Raw genomic sequence first — 23,983 nt, 5'->3', positions numbered from 1 at the left:
AAGTTTTTTTTTGTAAAATCTTGCAAAAGTATTGTCAAAATTATTCTTTTTTTCAACAAAAAAATGGAGATTTTTCGATCGGAAATGGTTTCTAGAGTCAATTTTTTAGATCATTCTCTACACAAAACATACCAGTGCATAATTTTTGGTGTTATAATATCATGAAAATCATGATTATAATATACACAAAATTCTAAAATTATTTCATAGAAAAAGTTCCATAGGCATTTAAAAAAAAAAGAAATAAAATAAAAGGAAACCCGTGTTGTTTTTTATTCTATTGGTTGAGTAACTAATAAATACCAGATTTTGACAAAAAACTTACAAGAATCTTGTGTAACAGTCTTGGTGAATTTGGGACTAATAAGACATGTAGTTAAAATATAGTAAGATTTAATAAAAATCTCTATGAAGACAGGCAAATGTAAACGTCTTGTTACTTTTCCACATAATACAATATTTTACAAGATTGTACTAAATGTTTTACAACTTTTTTCTCAGTACACAATTGTTTTTTAGGCTTGTAAATATTTAAATTTTTTAACTGTAGAAGTCCTGAATTAATTTCCGATAACTTTTAAGCAAATAATTCTTTTCAAGAGTGGAAGAAACGTACAAGAAACCCATTACTACTATTCTTTATATATTATTAACATACTACCGTACTATAGATTATACTTAGAATTATATTGCACTTCAGGTTTCCTTCTAATTCAGGAAATATTTTACAGTGTACCTTAATTTTTAAAAAATAAACTAAAGCTTAAGAAAAATTTTAAATTTTTTGTAAAGATACGGTTTTAAACCAGTTTCATCTCTAAAAACCGGTTTTAAAACCGTCTTCAAAATTGGCCGGTTAACCGGGTTTTCGAAACCGGTTAACCGTTGTTGGAATCACTAATTTTGAACAATCTTTTGAGAGACTTTCGAATCGGTTGTAAAGAGATAAACGATAAGTGATGCAAAGGTAGTATCACTGTATTAAAATCCCGTTCACGAGCAATTCGAACAATTCGCAAAGTATGAGACGCTTTGCCACCCCTTTTTGCAATATGAACTGCATGCAAAACATAGCCTGAAAACCTTCCCCTAATTCAAATTAAGATTGTGCGCTGTTTAAATTACTTAAGAGCCTCTAAATGTTTATGCTACAACTGGAAGAGAAGATGATTTCAACATGAAATAAACTATCGATCTTCACTTTGACTTTGAAAGTTTAAAATAGAAGCTTTTAGCGTGCAGTGGCGTGCGCCAAAGCTCTCTGTCTTATTTTCCCGCCAAAATTAGTATTGCAGAAAAACGCTGAAAACCAGTTGAAAGACATTTATCCCACGATTTTCTATTGATTTTTCTTGGTGTATTTAAAGCCTGGACCAATACTGAAATTATTGAGACTTGAAATATCAGCCTTGAAGATGCTTCATGTTGGCCTTTGACACTCGTGTTATTCCAAACTGTATCGGTTTTTTTTTCTATTCAAGTTCAAGATTTTGGAGCAGTACTGTGGCCATTGCTTTGTGGCAAATAAAAGAAGTGGGTGAATTTTTGGGTAGAAGATGGATATGAGAGAAATTCTGAGGGATTTTATTGAATGGAAATTGAGAGATTTATAAGTGGATTGGGGTGCGTCTTCATCGGAGGACAACTTCCTACTTGAACAACATTTTTTCTTAACACACTCACAGTGTGACATTTTCTTACAAGACAAAAAAATCTTTAGCCAGTATAAAATGGTGGGAATTTTTGTGAATCTTACCAGTCTGTGCTAAATATTCTACGATGAAGCATTGTGTGGTAAGTGTGAACAGATGGAAAGTTCCCTCAAGGATTTACCAGTGATTTCTTATGTGGATTTTAGCAGCTGATTTTTGTGTCTATTTTGTGCGGTTGTTTGGGACAATCCACTCCGGATAGTCCAGCTATTGATCTTTTACCGCCATTTGAGGAAGAAGTCAAACCACGTGCAATATCCGTGGAATCAATTGCAACATCAGAACTTCCTCCCTTTCCGGACTCACCCAGATCGCGGTCCAACACTCAAGCTGCCCTTCAATCCACAACTGAGACGCCAACAGTAACTTCTGAGGTAATTTTCTGAGACTTGGAGTTGAACAAATCTATTTAATTAATTTGTCTTTTTTCTTTCTCTGGGTTTGCATTACAAAACATCAGGCTACACCCAAAGAGGTTTCATCATTTTCACTTGAACCTGTTGAAATAAAGTCGACCGCACCAAAATTCTCAAGTCGTCAGGTTGCAGAGAAACCCTTCGTGGTAGCGACTCAAAAGGTATTTTGCTTTTGAAAATTGACACCATTTCTTCACATTCTCAAATATTTATAACGTTTTGTTTCATTAAACAGGAGAATCAGAAATCTCTTCCAAGGCAGCAAACTTTTGAGAGCATCTCTCCAAATAATTTCCACAACAGTCCCGCTCTTTCAGATGGATCATATAAGTTTAGCTATAACCTGGAGACTGGCATTCATCGTGAAGAAGAAGGAAGTCTACAGCCAGGACAAACATCCGAATTCTCAGGACAGAATGTCAATGGAGGATATTCCTACACAGCACCCGATGGTCAAGTGATATCTGTAAAATATGTTGCCGATGAGTTTGGCTATCGTCCAGTGGGAAGTCATATTCCAGCTATTCCTGAACCCATTGCCCGTGCCCTCAAGTACCTTCAGTCCAAAGCCCAGACCCAGTGAGAACGTGTGACGTTTTGTAAGAATGCAGATAAGGCTAATTAGTAGCATATGCCAAATTATATTAATTTGCAGTATGATTATCTTTCGCAGTAAGATAAAATAAAAAAAAATTCCCACTCGTCTCAAAGCAAATAAATTGAAGAAAACAGAGATGTATTTATCTTTCCTGAGATACCCACCATATGGATTCGTGACAGAGAATTTATTTGACCCAATATCCCCCCACTATGAGTGACGATTAAAGATGTTCAGAAGGATGATAAATCAGCAATAAATATCCAATGAGATACCGATTATGGCAAGAATTCGCAGATCTTGTCCACTTGAGGCATCCACTCGCATACAAATTGTCCTCTAACTGAAACATCCAAAGAGACACCAGTGATCAATTTGAAAAAATCACATCAATAATTAGGGGCACGTGGGGCAAAATGTGACAAAACTGATATTTCATTCTTTGACTAGTCCACAGTAAACATCAAAAAAATTACGAAGTAGAATATTCCTATTGGAAGCCGGTAATCAATTGGTTCAAAACCGATAACTAATTTTTATCCGAAATTCAATTAGGGTAAGTGTGCCAAATTTCGGCATAGTTGCATGCAAGCGTCAAAGTCTCAAGTTTGAAATAATATTTTAAAGTAATAAAAATAATATTTGAAGTAATATTTTAAATTTGAATTGATTTTTTTATTCTTTCTTCTTAAGGAGTGTTGTAATAAGAACCTTGTAAAGAGTTTACCGTCTTTATTTACTCTAAAATCATTCTTAATACACTTTAAAATGAATAAAAATATAGACATAGCTTTGGTGCCCTATTTCGGCCACCTTCATTTTCGTAGTTCCTTGCCCTTCGAGAATTCTTTCAATATCTTTTTCACGTCATCTCGTTTATCGAATCTACATTTTTTGTTATTCTTTTGCATTGTATAATCTCTAGAGTACGTACAATCTAAAAGTGCATGGAAATTCGAGGAACGAAAAAGGTGGTCGAAATTGCAAGCTGGTCGGAATTTGGCACACTTACGCTATATCACTCATAAAGTATTTTGGGTAATGTTTTGAGTGATTTATAAATTGGTTCAAATCGGTTGTGAAACAGGAATCCGTAAATGTTGAGAAAATCTTTTGAGGTAATTATATATCACCTAAGTCACAAGTTCAATCCCTTTTAAAGGAAAAGCTTTCAAAAAATCCTAAAATGGAAAATGTTTAGGATTTCAATGGATCTAGTTAATATACCTCATCAACATTAAATTTCAAAAATGATTTTGTTGAAAACTGATATCTAAAACCATTTAACTAAAATATTTTTAAAACTCAAAATTTCAATTTTATATTTTCTATATTCTTTATTTGAGTTCCATATAAAACTTTGGACTTTTAAAAGTGTTAATAAAACAAATCTATTATTAAAATTAAATTTCTTGGTCTCTTTTATCTTGAAAAATATTTCATTTTTAAATTATCTATAATCTATAGATTGTTGCCTGCTCGACTTTCTCGATTATTACTTCAAGTCTCGACCGGTGCAAAAAGATCATACTCCCAGAAGAAGGCTTTATCATATCTTACAAAGTGTAATTAAACAAACAATTAAGGTATAGTACCCTCACTCGACCGGGTTCTTCGATTCGACCAGTGCCGGTGGGTCAATTTTTGAATGATGGTCAAGTTCGTCAATTTTTATAAATTTGTCACTGGTTCGTATTATTCATGGAATAATTTAATCTATTACTGTTAGATCATACGCAAAATATTAGCCGTACTCACTATGGCGCTGTTATCTTGTAATATCGTTATCTCGTTATCTCGTTATGTTCTCGTAATGTATTTTATAAATGAAAAATTATAACAAGATAACAGATTACGGAGATTACGAGATAACAACGCCATAGTGAGTACGGCTTTTATAAATGAAAAATTATAACAAGATAACAGATTACGGAGATTACGAGATAACAACGCCATAGTGAGTACGGCTTTTATAAATGAAAAATTATAACAAGATAACAGATTACGGAGATTACGAGATAACAACGCCATAGTGAGTACGGCTTTTATAAATGAAAAATTATAACAAGATAACAGATTACGGAGATTACGAGATAACAACGCCATAGTGAGTACGGCTATTATAGTAAATATAATATAAATAAAATGAATAAATAAAATCTGCCGGTCGAGACGAGGAACCGGTCGAGCGAGGGCTCTTTACTTTATAAACCAATAAATAACCTTTAGCTTTTATATTATATTCTTTAATTTTCCATTTGTCACGCTTTTTTCCCCAGGTTCCCCTATACAAATAATATTTTGAGATATCCAAAGGCAAGAGACATTTATTTTAAAAATTAAATAGTTGCATGCTAATATGTGTCTGCTGGTAAAATATCAAATTTGCAACTGATAGTATTAGCATCAATTTGATCGCACCATAATTGAAGTTATCTGCATCTTAAGTTGGACTCATAGAGCGCATCAGACGCCACATGGAATGCAATTTAACCTTCACATTTACCCAGTAATGTTGCTCGTAAATTTGAAATCTATACTTTCGCTTCTTCTGCCGTACTTTATTTTCCACCCAATACTTCAACATTTGCACATCTCACTGCATTTTCTTCATCTTTTGACAACATTTTCTTTCTCAACCATTCCTCCAGCGTCAACAATTGCCTCGCGTCAACATTCGATGGTCTTTTGAATTGCTGGAAATAACGAATATGGAAAACCAGAAAATTATTTCTATGCGGGATGGTATAATAATCAAGAATTAAATAAACTCTTAACTTTGATTTCATCATAGAAGTGTTGAATATCAAACAACTTTATGGATAACTTAAAAGCAGTTCAATAAATCACATATAAATATTAGTAGAAATCAGTAAAATCTTGAAAATATTTATCAAAATACGTGAAGAAAATAAGAGACTATCTTTTACTTGAAAACGATGATCCAATGGTATATCGCAATACTGCGTGCATAATTCTTGAAAGAAGTAATCTTAAGTGTAGATGCAAACGCGTTACGCCTCGGAGGGTGATTTTGTTCCCTTCCTGTTCGTAGACTTTTCTTTAATGGAGAAGGTCTTCACTGATCCAACCTCCCATGTCCAATTATGGTTTAATAAACTAAACAAGATTGAACAATTTACTTACCGTATAGGGATTCGGATTATAGCCTTCAAGGGTGACTTTGCCCTCTGTTGTTTGTAAGCTTTTCTTTAATTCTAGCATAGGGATGGTTTTCTCCGCTTCGATTAATATGTTTGATCGGAGAAGACCATCCTTAAGTGCCAGAAATAAAAATGTGCGTCGAACAACAGGGGGATAAGTAAGGTCACCCCTGAAAACCATAAGTCACCCGCATATACGGTAAGTAAATCGTTCAACTCTGCTCAGTGCTCAGTTTCTTAACCCAAATTTAAAAGAGTTTATTCAAAATTCAATTGATTCCAAAGTTACAAAGTCTAGTATTTTGTAAATGAAGATCTTTTTAAGATACATATTGATTGGGCTTCAACTTATTATTATACAATGTTTTCATGAACTTCCTTAAACGTTCAAAATTATTAATGAATCCTAAAATGCAATAGGTAAAATTTAACAATTTATTTCTTTTCTATTTGTCTGAGCATTAATATAAACATTAACACTTACGTATTTTTGCCCTTCAAAATATGCCTTTTCTGGATGGGCTTCTTGTAATTCGAAGTGATGGGCAAATGTTCCTGAAATAAAAATGACAAGGTATCAACTTGCTTGAGTTACTTCCTTGCTTTACATATGTGTGAACGATAAATCTATTTTGTGCCCCCTACTTCAAAAAAAAATTGCGTAAGAAATCACAAATTGAAAAATTTAGAAAGAATATTTCTAATATTATATTAATATTTAGTGACTCATAGTGCTCATATGATCTAAAAAATTCCTTTTAAGTCCAATAAAATCTCGAAATCGTAAAAAACTAAGTTATCCCCTTGTAATTTCCAAGGAGTAATATAGTCTTATTAAGTATATTATTCTTCCGCGAAGAGAGCACTTACCCAAATATCTGGTCTAGTTTGCTTGATCTGATTTATCAAAACTACATTCCGAGGCATTTTTTTGGAATTTTTACACGAAAGAGAATATGTTGTAAAATTGTTCGCAAATGTTTGTGAATTCCTATTGAAGACTTACGAAATACTTGTAAAAAATTCGGAAAAGTTTGTACATTTTTTACGAACACTGTTCGTAACATGATAACTCTTGACGATCATTTTTTGTTCTGTGACAAAACTTTACAAACAAAAAAAATTTTTACAAAATTTGTGTCTTTTCGAACATTTACGAACAAATGTTCGTATGAGAACAAAAAACGCTCGTTAAGTGATCGTGTTACGAACAATGTTTATGAAAAAGTACTAACATTTTTCGAACTTTTCAGTGAGTCATACGATTTATGAACATTTCGTAAGTCTCCAGTAGGAATTCACAAAGATTACATATAATTTTACGAAATATTTTTTCCCTTTTTTTAAGGGTGAAAATCCCCATATTTTTATCCACAAATGTGATTGAAAATAGCTTAATTTTAGAAGATTCATCATAAAAAAAACTTTAAGATCTCATGAATCTAATTCTTAATTCATCTTCTACTTTTTTCCCTAAAAAGCTTCCTCAATGATACTATAGGTGACCCTTTACGTGTCTTCTTGGAAAGGATGAATATATGTTTACATTACAACCTTTTGGGAAAATCATTGTGTAGAGCGTACGACCTATTCGACACATGTCAACCTTGTCGACGGTTGTAACCCACCGATCCAAATCCTTTATTCCTTTCACACGTCCAACTCCTACCATCCCAAAGCGGGTGCTAAAGATTGTTATATCGCGCTTTTGGGAAATTAACATCAGTACTTCAGTGAGTTAGCATCAATCGCCGTGTACAGTTCACACTCAAAAAATTGAAATGAGGGTGGCAACCCCAGTACCACATTTTTCTCTATAGGGGAAAGCGCTTTACCTTCGGACGACTCAAGCTTCGAACAATTCTTTTTTCTCAATATGTTTTTAATGAATTTAAGCCACTATTTTATTTATAAATAATATTTTATTTTAATAGCTAAGCTAGTCAGTTCAAATGTTCTGAAAAAGACATGGGGCAAATCTGGCAAATCCATTAGGAACATAGAAGGAAGATTAAGTTGTTCGAAGCTAGAGTCGTCCGAAGGTAGCGTGCTTTCCCCTAAGTTTTTAATTTTATTTAGATGATCCCCATCAGGGTTTACAATTGAGACAAAAATTTGTTGAAATTGATACTGTTTTAAAGCCATAAAATACAATTGTCCTTTAAAAAAAAAGTAATACCGCAGATTTGTGAACTTCGTAATAAGGCTTTTCAAGAAAAATGTTAGGATTGATAAAAGAATTAGATCGTGATTTATAAAGTCCTTCATAAGGAATTTCACAATATTGATACATTTTTGCTGACCACGTGAGTAAAGAGATATTTAATATTCCCCGTCGAAGCTCAACTCTCTATTAAGACTTTATATTAATATAGTATAAACGTAAAAGCTCGATTCGTATGAGACAATGGATGAAAATTTAGCAAATTGTGATAAACTACCACAAAATGCACCTATTATATAATCTTTTGTGTGAGCAAAAATATTCTTCCTCTTGAGCCGTTGCTAGAATCCGAAGATCAATCTCACTCACGATTTACTTGTTCTCAATTTAGCACCATTCAGTTCATTATTCCAGGCCATTAAATTGCTCCGGAGAATTTCAGTGTGGGGCAAATGAGAAGGTCACTGGGTCACTTTATGCCACATTCGGATCGTTTTTCGCGCACCCATCTTGAAGGAGTCATGACGGGTGGTGGCCACGATGGAGATCACCTTCCAATTTTCATTTTCATCCCAAGGGGGAAATATTTTCACGATAAATTAGTGTTTGTTTTGTAATAGAAAAAATTGATTAAAATTTCTTGTTCTTCAGTAAGTTAATAACTGAACTAAAAAGCTTTTATGGTATTTTTATCTAGAGAACCAATGCAAGGAAATGTTGCAGACAAATTTCCCCCTTATGGCCATGTCTCAAACATTTTATTCCTCAGTGAAATTCAGCACGATTGGTAGCAGTGACTCTGCTATTTACAATTTATAACAACACTACCGTATTTAATCTTCCGATAAGCACCTCAATATTGGTGAGGTTCACCTCAATCGTGAAGGAGACACTTTTGGGGGAGGTAAGGAAAAAAAGCACAATATGAGGAGAAAAAGTCAGTGATGCAGAGTATGTGAAGGTGTGGAAATATTTGCAATTAACAATTCCAAGTAAATTTCTTTACCTTAAAAATTCATGATAGCAACATTTTGATGCAACAAGGAATTAGACATGCATCATAAATAATGAATCTGCTTAATATTGTGATTTATTGCTGTCCAAAATCACCACCAATTTTCACGCATAAAGTGTTAAAATGCACCATACTTACTATCTTCTATCAAATGTTAATTAGTCAACATTATTCACAAACGACTATGTAAATGGTTTTGAGTGTCTTTTGCATCTTGGCGCGGATTTGCGCCGATAAAAATTGCATTCATGTGCAATAGCTGAGTGGCGGGAGGAATCTCTCGTACAATGGAAATTCCCTCCAAGATGCTGCTGATCATATAAATAGAGCCACCAAGTCCATTTCCCTCATTAGAACTTTGTGTGAAGTGCTTCTGTGTAAATTGAGCTGTGAAACCGTGATTTTCTGGAATACACACCAATTTAGCTGTAGATATTTTGGGTTAAGGAAGATCAGTGATCTTGTGTGATCATAACTTTAGTTTCACTTTGTTTCAACACCAAAAATATTTTGGTTAAATAGGAAAATGAAGTTTGTGAGTAATTCATAAAGGTTATTTCTAACATTAAAAATTTGTTTCGTGCTTTGTCTACAACCTGTTCAAGAGTAAAAAATAATTCTTATTCTCATGGTGAAAGAAAAGAGGAAAAACAAAACAAAATACCTTATTGGTTAAGAGATTCCCACATGCGTATTTGAAAAACCAATTCAAGATCCATGGAGGATTGTATTATAATTGCTAACCATGAAAATTTAAATAGCTTGAAATTAATTCTTTTAAATGTAATTGATCGTGAAATTGATGATGACTTTCTGGTGGGCAGATGATCGTGTGCAGTACTATTCTGCTGATGGCCATTTGGACAGCACTGGGAGCACCTCAGGGACCCCGTGATGAGCCAATTGCCATTGTTAGTCAGGACACAAATATTGAACCTGATGGATCATATCAGTACAGGTGAGGAGAGCATATTTCAACTAATCGAGTGATTGATCGAGTGTTTAATCATTTATAGCGTATCATAAAATTTCTTGGATTTTTTTTTCTCCTCTCATTCTCATTCAATTTGCATAAACAATTCTGAAGATCATGAATGATCTTTATGTGATCTTCGTATAGTTTTGTCGATCTTCAGGCGATTTTCCAAGATGTTCGAGTGCATTTAAATTAATTGATTGATTTTTGTGATCAGTTATGAAACTGCCAATGGAATCAAGGGTCAAGAGACGGGTACCCTTAAACGTGCTACGAGTCCTGACGCTACCGATGTGATCATTGCGCAAGGATCAGTGACATATACATCTCCGGAAGGACAAGTGATCACATTAAACTACTCTGCTGACGATGAGAATGGATTTGTGCCTCAGGTAATGCAGTTATTTGCAATCCAAATTGCTCGAAGATATTTATCGAAGAACGATAAACCTCTTAGATATCGTCTCTTCAAAATGAAAATAATCTGAGTGCATTTTTTTTTCATCTGCAATGGTGTCGTTGTTAGCTACAAATGCTGATACTAAGCAAATGCACTTAGAACATTTTCATTTTAAACTGACGATTGATAGTGATATTATACAATAAAAATTGAGATTGCTCTTTTTCCTTAAAGGGTGATCATTTGCCTACAAGTCCACCAATTCCTCCTGCAATTGAGAAAGCCCTGCAGTACATTGCTTCCCAGGCAAAGACACGGAAGTAGACGATTAACTGCCAAGTCGCCACCCATCTTACACACGTCTTACAGATTTATAGATATGAAATTAATACTCTGTGCAGATGCGATACCAAATTTTGCTACGATGATGATGATGTAAAAAATTTAAATTTTTTTTCTGTTGCCATACAAAAAGAAATATCGCAAGAAAATGAAATGAAAAAAAATACATAAAATGTTTTATAAGAAATAACCCAGTGTCATCTTGTGAATTTTCGTGCTAAGGTGTAGCAGTGGACGGTGTAATTGGGCATTATTATGGAATCAAATATTGTCACTCACGTTGAGGAAAATCAATATCGACAGATGTTTCAGTGGAAAAACAGAGAGAACTTTCTCCTACACAAACTATGTAGCACAGTGTCTAAAGAGAGATGTTATATGTAATTTGGGATCATCGGTGAAAAAAAAAGATGAAGTAAAAAGAAATAAATAATATTACATGTTGCGCAACTTGGTCGTTGCGAGAAAAGATGGTCAGATAACACAGAATGAGTAACACTTTATGATGATGCTGACTTTTTTCCTGCTGCTGGAACATTACATAAATTTTTGTCCAAAAAATTCACGTCCAACAAATTAATTAGCTGGCAAATCGACAACTTTATACGACAATCTCTCACCAGAGTAACACATTGTAAAGTGGCACTTTTAGCTTTGTTATTTTTTTCTCAAAGGTCAAGGTTTCAATCTGGAGAATCTAAATATTTTTCTTATAATTAATTAAGTGTTTTTTCTTCGGATAAACATTAAAATTTATGTTCATCTTTAATGCTTAGATTAGCTAGATGGCATTCTTCCAATGTATCATCTCCAAAATAAGCCCAATATTGCTTCCAACTTTAACGAAAAATCACTTTAAACCATCTTCAAAGTTCTTCAATCTCAATCAATGCAATATTTGCACAAACATTAGGAAAGACTTTTTGTCAAGGGGGTACAATATATGTAAATAGCAAATGGATTCAGAGAAAAAAATCACTCCCCTGTGAATTGAAGATAATTACAAATTTAAAGCATCAAACGATCGTGACACACTAACATTTTTTCATTCTCTCAATGCAATTTCTTCACTTTTTTTTCTCAACTGAACCTCTTGACTCTTTTTTTTTCTAGAGCTCTTATTGGATATTTGTGACAAGATATCGTGACATGGATGATTCTCAGAAAAAGTGAGCAAAAATAATGGGTAAGGCTCATTCGTAGAGTGCTCGAATTCCTCCAAGTTTGAGCAAGCAGCGGACTTTCTTAAATCATTAAATATTTGCACTTTTACATCAAGTTGTTTTAAAATAAATTAGTTGAATCTTTGAAAAAAACTTTAGGATTAAATCATATCTCAAGGACACTCTATGGAGTGGCAAGTGGCAGAATACTCTCTATATGATTCAAGTGTCCCAGATTAGAATCGCCCTTAGATTATCAGACATTTTTCTGGCGTTAAAAGTATATGAAAGACATCCAATGAGCTTCATTATGCGCTTTACGCGCTTTATCACATGCAGCATGCACTGATAAAAAAAGGTCGCCGATGACCCTTTGAAAGGGTCACTGTTTTGACACCTATTTAACTCTGGAATAAACGAACAAAAACAATGAAAAAGGCATTTTTAGTGGTCGCTTAGATGAGAGAAATACGATAAGAGTAATAAATTTACGATAAAACACAATCTATCGTGATAGATATGCATACAAAATTTCAAAAGATTCAAGCGAACCTTTCAAAGGGTCAAATATGATCCATTTTTTTTGAAAAGGATCAATTTGACCCTTTTATTTTTACCAGTGTGAGACAACCTCTATACCTACCAAAAAGAAAAAAATCTTAATGCATGTACTGAACTCGCCTTGCGTGAAGGGCTAATTTCTTTGTGGAATATTGTCCCAGCATTTAAATCACATCGACTGAACTACTAATCATCATTGTGAAAGTTATTCCCGTCATTACATTTTTTTCTTCAAATTTACACATTCATTTCTATTCTTAAATATATTTGCAAAAATAAATAAAAATTAAAGGCTAATTTTGATACCTTTTAGCTGAGATTCTTTACAATCTCACTTTTAGGCTATTAAAGAACTTTTCAAATTCGTTGAGGATTAATTGGTCACCCTTATGTAAAAGAATTGTTTTTTTTCTAACTGTTTAGAAGAATAAAGAACGTAATCAATAAAAAATAATAATAATTTTCTCTGTGAATAATTGGTTACCCACTGGTTCTTAATAAGTCAAGAGTATAACTTTCCTTAATAATAATAGTTCGATGTTTCTCCATTTTTGTACATCAAGACTCCTGAAGCTGTACAATATTCTGGGAAAGTATTCTTCCCTTAGAAGGCTACTTATGCCCTTGACAGACTAACGGCTTAGTGGAAAACTGATAAGAATGTAGTCTGATCATTATTTTTATTGCAATCACTTTAAATCGTCCCTCGCCTTAAGCCGTAGGTCTATCCAGTACATTGCAAATGCGACTAAAAGTGATGGATCTTCTTCCAAAAAAAAAAACACAAATAACTCCGGAAAAAACATTTAATATTGAACTAAGGATTTTCCTCTGCCACAAAAATATCTTAAAATGACACTGTGCTTCAAAGGGATTTTTTCATGGTCTTAATTTCAATCCTAAAAATTAGCAAGCTAAAAAAAACAACCTATTAAGGTGTTCTATTTAGTTAATTCTTCACGTCTTTCCGTCCACAAGTACACAACTTGGTGTCGCTTGCTTTAAAAGGATCAAATTACGAAAGCTTTCAAAATATTTTTACATTTAAAATCATGGAAGTGATAGATAGGTACATTTACGAAAGATTTATGTTTATGAAATATATCATTTAAGAACATGCATTTTTTTGATAAGCATCAGTAATTTTTTTTAATTAAAAAAAAACTAATATTGTCTACACAAGCCTTTACAGATATCGCTTTTAGTTTACCACTAATTTACCTTTTCTTCATATGTAAACAACTTTATTGCGAATTGTCTAAATATTTTAATATAGGACTTTGCATAACACGATAAAATTTTAATGTTGATCGTTTTTTTTTCTTCAAAAATCTTTTAATTGACTAAGGGCAAATACTTACTCAGCCTGTAAATTTGGCAGTAAAGATTTATCCCAAATTGTCATATAAGGTAAAGTGCCCTCAAGTCGAGAGTTGAGGTAGTTTATTTATAGTTGCATTAATATTTGGCGTATGATCTAACATTAATAGGTCAATTATTCCATAAATAAATACGAATCAGTGACAATTTTATAGAAATTCACCATTAAAACATTTAAATATTGACCACCGGTCGAGTCGAGGAACCGGTCGACTCGAGGGTACTTTACCTTACTGTGGACTTAGGATCATCCATTAGATATCCTTTACATACATTTTCTTTACCAAATTCTATAGGATTTGGAATCATTGTCTAATTTTTCATAACAGTTTTAGATGGCATAAGGAAAAAACAATAAAGTACTTTCGAATGTAAAGTCTTGTACTTCTTTGAGGTTTTCCTTTTCTCTTTGACCATCTCAAACAGTGAAAAAATCTCAAAATTCCAAAATAGACATGATCCCAAATTACTCAATCTTAGGCCACTGCGTGGTTTCTCAAGCTAAATATTCTCGAGATTCAGCCTGAGATATTGGGGCCCTTAAAATCATTCTCTTAAATACGATAAAGGAGCTCGACTGATTTGTTGCTCAAGCTTAGGGATTGTTTAGTATACAATTCATTGTGTTCGCTATTTTATTTTCCAAAGATCAACGTTTTGAGCGAACATGTGCGTTTTGGTGGGATCTAGGGTCACAGCACTGGGAAGAGATATTATCATACTTTTTTCTCCCGACATCTACATACATATATCTACCTTCAATCAATGGAAGTTGTAACACTATTGATTTTCATCCATTGGTATAGTTCAAAAATAGGTTCACATTTTAAGGCATCCCTGATTCAAATTAACTAATCTCATCAATAATTCTATAGACGTAAGAGATTTCAATTTCAATTACAATTTCAATTTATTTAGAATAAATAGGACAGTATGTCCTCTATACAAAAGTCAGCCCTAAACATTATGATTGTGATGTTGGTGGACTTGAGGAATGAGTGGAAGCCACATGATTCAAGATAAGCCTCCTCTTTCGCTCCCTAGGAAGGGAATTCCAAAGAATGACACATTGCACAACGAAAGAATAGCGAAAATTGCGACTCTCTGAACTAGGCACACGGAGACACGAAGACCTAGCAAAGGATCCAGGAACTACGAGCTCCGCAAGATTTGTGCTTGATTTCTCTAGATGATCTCTCTCCGCTAGAATTCTGTTTTCTTTCCAAAATATATCTCAGTCTTATAAATTTTACTGCCTATCAGAATCCCAACCCATTCAGTTAATGTTCTTAATGGTCACTAAATTTAAATTCTTTACATTAATTCACTACAATTTTTATTGTTATTAATAAAGTAACTATCCAAGAAAACAAATTGGCAACCAGAATTCAAGTCATTGCATTACTTTCCCGGAATTGAAAAAGGAATAGCAAAATGTATTTCCATCTTTATCGCGCTATTTTTTCCAAGTAGTTGATGGAGTAAAATAACCAATCCTGACAGCAATTAAGTAGAAATAAATTATTCAGAATCACTCAATTTACGTACGATGTGTTATACGTGTTATACTATAGTATAGGGAATGAGTTAGGGAGATGTTTTTTTTTAATTGTATCTAATATATCTAATAGATATGAATGTTCTGATTCTTCAAAAATACAATATTAACTATTAACTAAACCTTTGGAAAACGTAGTTGCAGTGTCAGAATAGAGAATTAAGCGATTATAGCTCTCTCTTCAGAGTTCGAGCAACAAATCCACAGAGGAATCTGTTAATAACCCTGAAAACATCTTTATCCAAATCTCTATATTGCTAAAAATTCCCCAAATGCGCCTGTGGTTCATTGATTATCTTTCTCAAAGTAATGGAGAACATTAAATCGCTTAGGGTCACAAAAGAGATGTCTATCATTCATTTAAAACCATGTGTATTAATTGTGATGCTATTTTGCGCATTAAACTGTGGGAGAAAAGTCTGATGATGAAGTGTTGGCGAGGTGCGTCCCCAAAAAAAATTTAGTAACATTAATAACAATAACATACACAAGGCAGAAGGTCATTGTTGATGCACTTTAGCGTCTTACCTTTCTCAATAGTGGGCAAAATTCAATCAACATAGTCCACAAGAGGTGGTATCCAATCAGCTGTAATGCAGTTCACGATCATGAAGATATTCTTGGGCGATGATGATCTCGCCTTGATTGCCGAAAATATGTGGCGGTGCTTGGTGGGAGTGGACCATTCCTCGCAAAACAACAATAAAAAAAACTCGCCAAGACTTTTGCATGTTCTATGAATGGTTTTTCTCACCTGAGAATCATCTTGCTCCATCAGATATAAAAGCCACCACCGAAGTTGGGTCGGGCATCAGTAGCATTTTGTGTTCAATCTCATACGGATAAAGCCATATTGCACAATTCAGAATGAAGACAGCTTTTGTGGTACTGTCACTCTTGGCCTGTGTTCTTGCAGCAGAAATCAGGGAAGAAGTGCCTATTCTCAGACAGGAGAACGTTGTGGAACACGATGGAAAATTTCACTATGCGTAAGTACATCCTTACCCCTTATTATTTGAGAAACTTTGTGTTTCAAAATTCCTTAAATTAAAAGTATTTAATTCAATATTTGTTCAAAAAATTCCTTAATTTTAATTTGAGTATCCCTCCCCTGGCATTTCTATTAAATCTTATTTTAAAACAAACCAAACAAACAGATATGTAAAACGAGGTCGGATTTTTTAGCTTCTTAATAAACTACTTCAAATCCAAATTAATATATATTAAAAAAGTGAAAAACAAATACTATGATTAACGTGAAAATATAATGACATATATTTTGTGAACAAGTTTTTTTAAGACTGCTGCCATTTTAAAATATTGTTTAAAATCATTAGGTGATCGGCAGGATTTTCTCAAAATAGTAACATCTCAGTAGTATTATTAGTACTGTTATAATAACTAATTGCAACTATCTCAAAAAAAATAATATAGAACCCAGATTTTTTAGGATCTAAAAATTAATAATTATATTAAAATCATGCATATTTGAATCTGTATTATTTCTAGTAGTAAAAAATGAGCAAATTCTTGACAATAAAGATTTACCAGTCAAGGTGTTTCTGCTCTTATACAAATAAATCAAGAATGAATAATAAATCTGTATTGCGTCAGGACCTTGTGAGTTCAGTTTAAATTTAGAATAAATGCCAATAATAATTTAATAAATAAGCTTTGCTCATAAATCAGAAACTAGATATCACCCGTTACTTTAATATTGACTTGGTGATATTTTAAAGGAAGTAAATGATACTTAAAATATCTTGTTGAATAAATTAAAAAAACAATTGCAACTTACGATTACAATTCTTCATTAAAATTACAACATTTTCAAGAATTTAATGTTTTATTTTATTTTTATAAACAGTTTTGAACTAGGGGATGGAACCAAAGCCGAGCAGGATGGTGAGCTGAAGCAAGTGGATGCTGAGAACGCTGGTGAGAGCGTTAAGGGTTCCTACAGCTTTACTGGTGACGATGGCAATACCTACAGCGTTAGCTATGTTGCTGATGAAAATGGATATGTCCCAGTGGGTGACCATCTTCCAGTCGCACCTCCAATTCCTGAGGCCATCCAGAAAGCTCTGGCTTACCTTGCTACAGCACCACCTCCAACAGACACAAAGGCGTAATTTAAACAAGATGTACCATACAAATACTCAGATGCTGTGAATTACTTAATGAATAAGAATGTTTGCTCCAAAATGGTCTATCTTTTCAATTAATCACGTTAAGTGTTAGTCTGCCTTGAGCGTGAGAATTCTTTGTGAAAAATAATGTGGCTAATCTCGAAATGTGTAAGACGATGCTCAATCGGTGTTAGAGCAGAAAAGTGTCATTCATATGAAGAAATTGACACAGAAAAATAAACACAAACTATCAACGTATCATCTTGGAGGGCAGCTCTAAATTGGTCTTCAGACTAGAGGTTTAGCCCAGTTCCTGGAGGTCTCAAAATCTTAAATAGCGAGCAATTATATTGGTTTTAGACGTTTTAGAGAACCTAATAAGATCATTATCTTTAATAATCCAATATAAGCCCGTATAACGATTAGGGCTAAATTACTATTGAAGTAACTTTAGGGGAAGATGGGAGGTTCACACAGCTGAACCCTTTCTTCAGGACTTCACTTGCGGAGCGAATATAAACCATATTCAAACTAACCAAGATAAAGTGCCCTTAAGTCGGCCGTTCCTCAACTTGGACGGTGTACTTATTTAAGCAATTTTTTAACATTTTGTGGGTAATTTCTCTAAAATTTTTACTGATTTTCATTATGCATAATGCAATAGTCCTTATAATGTTAGACCATATTATAACAAATCTAAATGAATTGAATAAACCCTACTGGCTAAGTTGAGGAACCGGCCGACAGAACACTTCACCTTATGTTCCTTTGGTTTCTCTTGAATATTGACTATCTGAAAATATACAAGACAATTCCAAAAAAATATATTTTTTTCTTTGTAAGAATTTTTATTTTAGAAAGTAATTCATGCTTGAAAGTACCCCAACACTCCCTTAACCTTAAACCTTTTTAAAAGCTATGTATCGTCACTTCCATCATCCAATATCCTTCATCTATTTTATTTCTTTTTTTTTTAGTTTTTATAATTTAAATTTTTTATCGTTTTTTTCATATTTTGGAAAAAAATCTTTTTATTCAAGGAAAGGAGGAGTTACTCAAATTAAATTAACATAATATAACGTATTGAGTAGAACTCGAAAGAAAATTTTATCTAAGTAACACTGAAAGTAAAAATTTTAAGTTAAGTTTGTCCCCATAATTTACAATCCGAAGTACAGACATGAGTTTTACCTAAAAAGAATCTGTGCTATCATATGCCTATTTAAGTCTGTAGAGACAGTGTAGGGGAGACTGGGGCTAAAAGTCACTAATCTAAAATTTCAAAATGCAATATCATCAAAGATAAAAAAGATAGCAACGTATTTTTTTTCCACAGATAGGGGAATGTAGACATGGTTCGCACAGAGTGAACCTTCAAACGATGTGAATTTCCTCTTTGTTTGCAAAGACCTGACTTACCATTTTTCATCTCGATTCATGAGATTAATAATTATCTATCTTATGGATAAGAAGTGATGAACTAGCTCTTTGTAAACAAAGAGAAAATTTGCGTTGTTTGAAGGTTCATTCTGTGCGAACCATGCCAACATTCCCCTAGCCTCCGTTGATCTTCTTCAATGTCGTAAGTTTGTTAGAATTCGAACAAGGAATTTAGAAAATAAAAAATATTGAAATTTTTATCCCTGTTTTTGAAATATTTTCATTACAGCAGATATGAATTTTCATCTATTTATTTACTTGAATGGTAGAATTTTTTTTTACCTTGATCACAACTTATTTTAGAAAGACAAAACGTGTTGTAAAATATTCCAAAAATTGTATTTTTTGTATAAAATTCTGCCAAAAATCCAAAACTACATTAACCCATTTAGTCAATGTACCAGAAATACTTGAGATAGATTGTTCATATTACGGGATGAATTTTTTAAAAAGAAAAAATTTTTATCTATTATGGGGGCGCGGGGAGCCCCTATCAAGCACACGTCTCAACGGTCGCTGAATTTAAATTCTGTGCCTTAATTCATTGCAAACTCTATTGATTTAGATAGAGTAACTATCCAATAAAACAAATTGGCAACTAGAATTCAAACCAGGAAAGATGATGAAGGCAGATGAAGGCCAATTTTATCAAATTCGACGGGTTGTCGAATTTTCCGTCCGCCATTTTGAGCAAAAATTTTGCATGATCTTCCGCGAAGCAAGAAAGCAATAACAAAATGTATTTTCATCTCTGTTGGACCATTTTTCCCAAGTAAGTGAAGAACAAATAAATAATAATAATGCTGGCACAACATTCCATGAAGGAACAAGGCCTTCCCGCAAGGGGATTTCTAGACATGCATTATTATTTTTTCTTGTACGGAATGAGATTGTCAGTCCCATGCCCCGTTGAATCAAGTGCAGTGAAGCTCACTGGATGCAATTCGAACACCTTTAACGCCAGAAAAATTCCTGGTGACCTAAAGGGGATTCGAACTTCGAACCCGGGACATTTGCATCATAGTGCGAGTGCTCTACCACTTAACCCATTGAGTGCACTTCAGATAAATATACTCAGAGAAATCTTGTTCACCGATAAGTGTGTTTTTTCAAGAAAAGTTTCCGAAAATCAGGTTCCAAAGGCTGAATTTTTAAGATTTTTAAATGAAAAATTCAGATAATATACCAAAGGCAAAATCTTTTTGGTCAGTAAAAAACTCAAACTGGTCAGTAAAAAATTCAAATTGGTCAGTAAAAAATAAAATATTGGTCAGTAAAAAATCAAATTCGGTCAGTAAAAAATAAAATATAATCACTAAAAGAATAAATATGGTCAGTTAAAAACTTAAAAAATCAGTAAAAAATCAAATTTGGTCAGTCAAAAATTAAATATGGTCAGTAAAAAACTTTTAAAGAAATCGGAAAAAAATTATTTTGGTCAGTAAAAAATAAAATTTGGTCAGTAAAAAATAAAATTTGGTCAGTAATAAATAAAATTTGGTCATTAAAATTAAAATTCGGTCGGAGAAAAGTCAAATTTGGTCGATAAAAAGTCAAATTTGGTCAGTAAAAAATCAAATTTGGTCAGTGAAAAATCAAAATTGATCAGTAAAAATGAAATTTGATCGGTAAGATATAAAAAATTGTCAGTAAAAAATTGAGAACCTGTAGCCGAATTTTACAATATCAAATTTGAGAATGAGATTTTCAAATTTGAGAATCCTATTCTCAAACTCACACTAAGAATACTCACATTGATTTGAGAACGTTTTGTTCGAAAAATCGCATGCAACTTGCACAATGAGATGCTCAGAGCAAAAGTAGACCGTTTTAATAGGGAATGGCATACAATGGAGACCACTCTTTCTCTGAGCGTCTCCAATGTGAGTTGAGTTTCAACTCAATGTGAGTAAAATTGTGTGAGTTTGAGCAAAAAAGTTTGAATTTGATAATTGGGGAAACTCAACCTTTTCATCTTTCACATTTACTAAAAACAAATATGTTCAAAAACATCTAAAATGATACTATTTATTATTTTTTATGAATATTGCAATATGATTGAGCATCTTATTGTGCGATTTGCGTGCGATTTTTCAAACAAAACGTTCTCAAATCAATGTGAGTATTCTGAGTAGTGTGAGTTTGAGAATAGGATTCTCAAATTTGAAAATCCCATTCTCAAATTTGATATTGTAAAATTCGGCTACTGGTCAGTAAAAAATCAATTTTTTATGCTTCGGGAAGTTATCTGTATCGCCTGTTGAGGCAAAGGGAAATTTTGACGACCAAGTTTGACTTTTCTCCAACCGAATTTGATTTCTTACTGACCAAATTTTATTTTTTTACTGACCAAAAAGTCGCAGCAATATACCAAATGTCGCACTTCTGTATGCGTAACTTAAATTAAAATTAAAATTTATTACTTGAAAAAAAATTAGAAAAAAAATTAAAGAACCGGTGAGCGTTGAGGGATCGGGTAGCATGGAAAAAGACGATTGTTCCCAAAGCTTTCGGCTCGAACTCCAAGCCTTCCTCAGTGGTCAAATATAGAATTTTATTGCTTTATCAATTGGGCTGGGGTTTCACAGGTCATGAAATTTGGGGCTCTGTACTTTGAATTATTGACATTTTCCTTAATTAAAGTTTTTAAAGATTTTTCTTGCAGTCTTTGATATGGACTTCTTTGTGAGTCTCAGAAAGAAATCTATATCAAAGACAGCAAGAAAAATCTTTAAAAATTATAATTAAGAAAATGTCAATAATTCAAAATGCAGAGCCCCAAATCCCATGCACTGTGAAACCCCAGACCAATTACCAAAGCAAGAAAATTCTGGATTTCACCAATGAGAAAGGCTTGGAGTTCGAGAGAAAGCTTTTTGAAGAATCGTCTTTTTCTAAGCTACCCCATTTCCCGACACTCACCGGTTCTCTATTATTTAAATTATTCATCGGAAAATACTCAAGGAGAAAAAATATTGTTTTCCAGTATTTCTGACCCACGTAACCGCTTAATACGCAACCATTTAAGGCATAGAAACAAAATCAAAAGCTGGAGCATACCGCGAAGCTAAGATGTTTTGCTACACACAACAGAAGATCAGAAACGTCCACGGTCTTTTCTATTTCTTCTACTTTTTGTGATCCCATAAATGAGCATTTCCTATTTTGAACCTTCAGCATTGCTTGATAAAATCTTTAGCATCGTCGATCTTGGTATGAAATCTATAAATAAATTGGCATAAAACGTATGACATAATTAGAGGTTGAAGAGTGCAAAAATGCGATTTTCTCACCTGTGTGTCTGAACTCCCATCTTTTTCTCAATCACGGCTTTTTGCTCCTTGCTTGAATGTCTGGTAAGGTGTGTGTGAAAATCAAAAGTACCGTGCTATTTTCGATAGTAAAAGTGAAAAATGTATGAAGAACTAATTATCGCCAAACGGTTGGAAATTTAATCAATTAAGAAAACAGGCGGATTTTTTGCCTATGCACAGAGTCTCAAAACCGTTAGCTGTTGAATGCAACTGCGATTTTTTCAGTATAGTGAACAATTTGGGAAAAAAATCGTGGGTTAACAAAAAAAAAGCCCAAAAGAAGCAGCAAAAAAAGAGTCAGAGAGCCTCAAAATGCTCCTCTTGAACGCACTCATCTGTTATGGCATAATTTATTATTGAAAAAGCAAATAGTACTTATTACTAAATATTGACTGAAAATATTTTGTGCCGGGGACATTGAGATTTTTTGGACAACTCACACATTAATTGTATAATTTGTGGCTTCGTGCAAATAGATCCACCACCATAGTTTTATCCATCACTATAAATACCATGTCCCATTGTGTTCCAGAATCAGTCTTAATTTTACCACCCACCTGTTCAGGAGGAACATTAGTTTGGAATACTATTTGACACCCATAAACAAACTGTTAGTATCTTAAACTTAAAGTTCTTGTGTGATTTGAGTGAAATTGTTTGAGGGTTTGATTTTTCTTTGGATTTATAACAGAGTTGAAAGCTACAATGTGGAAATTTGTGGTGACATTCTGTGCTGCCATTCTGATGGTTGGTGCTGCTCCTCAGGGACAACCTCAAGCACCTGCCCAACCCGCAGATAGTGAATATGTGACTCCTGTTCCAATTCTTCGATTCACAGAATCTGTCGGACAGGACGGAAGCTTCAACTACAGGTAAGCAGTGAAAAGATGTTGTGAGGATCACCCCAAAATATTGGGCAAAATTAAATATTTTTCTCGAACCTCAGTTACGAGGCTGGAAATGGAATTAATGTGGAAGGAGCTGGATTCACAAAACGTGCTCAAGTACCGAGAATTGATCCTGAAACAGGAGCTGAAGGTGCATTAGAAGAACAGGACATCCTAGTGCAGACAGGTTCCTTCTCCTACACAGCTCCCGATGGAACGCCCATTCATGTTCAGTACATTGCCGATGAGAATGGTTTCCAACCCGTGGGTGATCATCTTCCTCAGCCACCACCACTGCCAGACGCAATTGCCAACTCCCTTAGCCAACAAGCTCAGCAGCAACAAGCCCAGCTGCAACAAGCTCCTCAAGCACAGCCTGAAGCCAGACAATTTGAACAACCTCAACCAGTTCAAGGTTTCTATTAATTTTCTCACCCAAATGAATATGCAGTTATAACTAAAAATTATTTTAGTTGCAGATGCCACCCAGCAACCTGAAGCTGCACCATCAAACATCCAGCGAGTTCATGCTTTCCCTCAGCAATTCGCACCCTTCCAAATTGTCGTCTAAAGTATCATCCCTGAGCAAAAAGGGTCAATCACTTTAAAATGTGTATATAGCTTCAACTGTTCCTTAAGCAATCCTGAAAATGAATCCTGCTGACATTTTTTACCAGTCACTATATTTATATCAATGAGGAAAAAATTAGTCTTTGATGTAGTACAATAAGTTCCTTCATCAATAAAATACATTTTCCTCATAA

At 33.6% G+C, this 23,983-nt stretch overlaps 4 protein-coding genes across 4 annotated transcripts; all 4 read left to right on the top strand.

The window, feature by feature from the left end:
• The first annotated feature begins 1,779 nt into the window (after window positions 1-1,779).
• On the top strand, window positions 1,780-2,901 carry LOC129801048 (endocuticle structural glycoprotein SgAbd-1-like). Its single transcript, XM_055845806.1, has 4 exons — window positions 1,780-1,794; window positions 1,859-2,086; window positions 2,173-2,289; window positions 2,364-2,901. Exons 1-4 carry the CDS (start codon window positions 1,780-1,782, stop codon window positions 2,709-2,711), a joined length of 708 nt encoding a protein of 235 aa, XP_055701781.1. The 3' UTR covers window positions 2,712-2,901.
• Window positions 2,902-9,418: 6,517 nt separating this feature from the next.
• Window positions 9,419-10,974, top strand: LOC129804539 (endocuticle structural glycoprotein ABD-4-like). The gene is made up of 4 exons (XM_055851900.1): window positions 9,419-9,604; window positions 9,894-10,027; window positions 10,263-10,437; window positions 10,680-10,974. The coding sequence occupies exons 1-4, from the start codon at window positions 9,596-9,598 to the stop codon at window positions 10,767-10,769; spliced, it is 408 nt and encodes a 135-aa protein (XP_055707875.1). The 5' UTR covers window positions 9,419-9,595; the 3' UTR covers window positions 10,770-10,974.
• Window positions 10,975-16,003: 5,029 nt separating this feature from the next.
• On the top strand, window positions 16,004-17,654 carry LOC129804540 (endocuticle structural glycoprotein SgAbd-3). The gene is made up of 2 exons (XM_055851901.1): window positions 16,004-16,438; window positions 17,317-17,654. Exons 1-2 carry the CDS (start codon window positions 16,317-16,319, stop codon window positions 17,579-17,581), a joined length of 387 nt encoding a protein of 128 aa, XP_055707876.1. The 5' UTR covers window positions 16,004-16,316; the 3' UTR covers window positions 17,582-17,654.
• Window positions 17,655-22,868: 5,214 nt separating this feature from the next.
• On the top strand, window positions 22,869-23,983 carry LOC129804538 (endocuticle structural glycoprotein SgAbd-2-like). Its single transcript, XM_055851898.1, has 4 exons — window positions 22,869-22,942; window positions 23,024-23,204; window positions 23,279-23,634; window positions 23,693-23,983. The coding sequence occupies exons 2-4, from the start codon at window positions 23,038-23,040 to the stop codon at window positions 23,788-23,790; spliced, it is 621 nt and encodes a 206-aa protein (XP_055707873.1). The 5' UTR covers window positions 22,869-22,942; window positions 23,024-23,037; the 3' UTR covers window positions 23,791-23,983.

The sequence above is a fragment of the Phlebotomus papatasi genome, chromosome 2 (genome assembly GCF_024763615.1).
Source record: "Phlebotomus papatasi isolate M1 chromosome 2, Ppap_2.1, whole genome shotgun sequence".
Taxonomy (NCBI): domain Eukaryota; kingdom Metazoa; phylum Arthropoda; class Insecta; order Diptera; family Psychodidae; genus Phlebotomus; species Phlebotomus papatasi.
This window is presented reverse-complemented; position numbering and strand designations above follow the sequence as displayed.